This window comes from Acartia tonsa, chromosome 7 (assembly GCF_053477335.1).
Source record: "Acartia tonsa isolate MP-2025a chromosome 7, ASM5347733v1, whole genome shotgun sequence".
Taxonomy (NCBI): Eukaryota; Metazoa; Arthropoda; class Copepoda; order Calanoida; family Acartiidae; genus Acartia; species Acartia tonsa.
Window position 1 is genome coordinate 38,284,708 of NC_137266.1, and position 2,390 is coordinate 38,287,097.

The 2,390-nt window shown below is 33.0% G+C and overlaps 1 protein-coding gene across 1 annotated transcript in view; it reads right to left on the bottom strand.

The window, feature by feature from the left end:
• LOC145324534 (uncharacterized) overlaps positions 1-725 on the bottom strand; it is a 33,107-nt gene extending 32,382 nt beyond the window's left edge. Inside the window, exon 1 of the mRNA XM_080167117.1 lies at positions 397-725. Within this exon, the coding sequence (XP_080023243.1) occupies positions 397-725 (329 nt within the window). The remainder of the gene's footprint in view (positions 1-396) is intronic.
• Between the last annotated feature and the right edge of the window lie 1,665 nt (positions 726-2,390).

A 2,390-nucleotide genomic window follows, 5' to 3' on the forward strand; every position in this document is an offset into this window, starting at 1 on the left:
ATATTTAAAGGTTCTTAGTAGCTGGTGGTTTACCTTATATTGCTTCTGGACCTCAAACGAACTTTAATAAAACAAGGATGACAACATCCATAAAACGGACATTAACAGTTGTAGAATGCCAGAACTGAATAATCAAAAATAAATGTATAAAAGTCGACACAAAATTGTAAATAAATTTGGTCAAAACTGCTTAAATACAGAATAATGTTTAAATCGTACAGAACTACTACAAGAATTACCATGCAAAGTTTGAAATTGATAGAACAATTATAACATGCCTAAATTAACGTAAAAAAGCTATCCGTTCCAGACGGATGTACGGACGGACGTACTTACCGACCCTTATTATAGAAAAGTTTCGCATTTAAAAAAAAAATTTTTTTGGTTAATGTGAACATGCAAGCAAAGTCTTCTCCAGCTTCATGCAGTAGGTCAGCAGGCACAGAAACACCATGGAGCCTTATGGACCAATTCCGCAAGTACTGCTGATGGTTATTACTCTCCAACTGAAGGTCACTTATGGTAGTTGATCTAAAGTTAGCATCATTCTGTTTGACTGATATCACTGATACTAGCTCTTTTAAAGTTTCAATGCTCATGTTATTGTCCTTTAGAATCTTTGTTATGTCAGCAATATCTTTTTCACTAGCCTTGTTAGATATGTCAGCATTATCTTTTTCACTAGCCATATTAGATGTGTCAGCAATATATCTTTCACTAGCCATGTTTATTTTTTTTCCAAAAAAATATATAACAAAATTTATAGAGCACCCTACACTATAAATCTGGCCGGAAGGATTAATACATAACCTGTCTCTAAGCTAGGGTGAGACACGTCTTATCACTTCCGAAGTTTACTGATTACTGGTACTAGATGTAAGTTTGGTGATCTAAAAATTGGTTCAAGAGAAAGCCCCTAGTAGCCAAACTACTCTGTAATTAGTTTATTTCCGACAAAAAAACACTGTGAGCAAAACTTGACAGTTTGCAGTTTTGATGGACTTATTTAATCTTTATGCTTTAGCTTCTTGGTTTCTTAGAAAGGATCTTTTTTGAAAAATATACTTTTTTAATTTCAAAAATTGCTATGAAACATCACAATACCAACACATAGCAACACATACCAATGCCACTTTCTTTCCTCATAAAAAAGATTGGAGACAGCGTATAGTGTCCGATAAAAATGACGTATATACAATACAAATGACCAATGTTAGGCCAGTATACAATATACCATTGGTCAATTACAATTTATACTGGCCTATCAATAGTCATTTGTATTGTATGATCTCATTTTATATTGGAAACTATATGCTGTTTAAAATGTTGTTGAACATTTTCTTACATACATGTCGGATTGCAAAAGAATGTTTGCAAATTCTTCGGCTAATATTTTAAATATTTTCTATGATTAATCAGGGATAAGTCATTGGAAGATTTATCAAGTTTTGCTTAAATATAGAGTATGTGCTTTTGTAATAAAAAAAAGCGTAGTTGTCTTTATTGTATCATATGCACTACAAAGCGTTACACTATTCAAGGCATGTTTTGGGCTATTTTTAAAATGTAAGACTTAAAATATTTCATATATCCTAATTTATTTATACTAAAAACTGTTCTCTGAATTTAAAGGGGAAAGAAGGGAACAGAAAGTTTTAAATAAAAAAAAGGATCTACTGCAGTTCACGGTAAAATATTGCTGGTAAGCAATATTTCCAAAAATCTATGAATTTTAAAGGCTGCTAGCTGCCAAACAGTTGAACGTACAGATCATGCCCGCACACTGTTTTAAGCGGCATAAGAAGGCCTACAAATAATCTGGAATAGCCATAAATCAATAATGCATAATAATCTCGCAGTGCAGAGAAATGCGAGAAAAAGACCTATTTTATGCGTTTTTTCTTCAGTGAAGCTTTCCCTGTGCATAATTGGATCTTGGGTATTTCAGATTATTTGTAGGCCTTTTAATGCCGCTTAAAATGGTGTGCGGGTATGATCTGTACGTTTAGCCGTTTGGCAGCTAGCAGCCTTTAAAATTCATAGATTTTTGGAAATATTTCTTACCAGCAATATTTTACCGTGAACTGCAGTAGATCCAAAAAAAATAACCAAATACTACTTTATATAATACTAGTCCCAAGCCACTAAGGGAGGGCGACGGAGATCAGGAAAATAGCTTAAAACCAACTAGAGACAAGTAAAATCAATTAGATATCTTTAGCTTCAGGTTCAGATAAAAAATCTTGCTACTTTACATAATAGGAGGATTATCTATATAAATAAACCGACATACTTACTGTTGTTAAAGAGTTGCTATGCTTGTAACACTAAAATGCCAAAAACAAATTCAATGTTAGAATTAGTCTGAGAGGGTCAGCGAGCTCTAATAT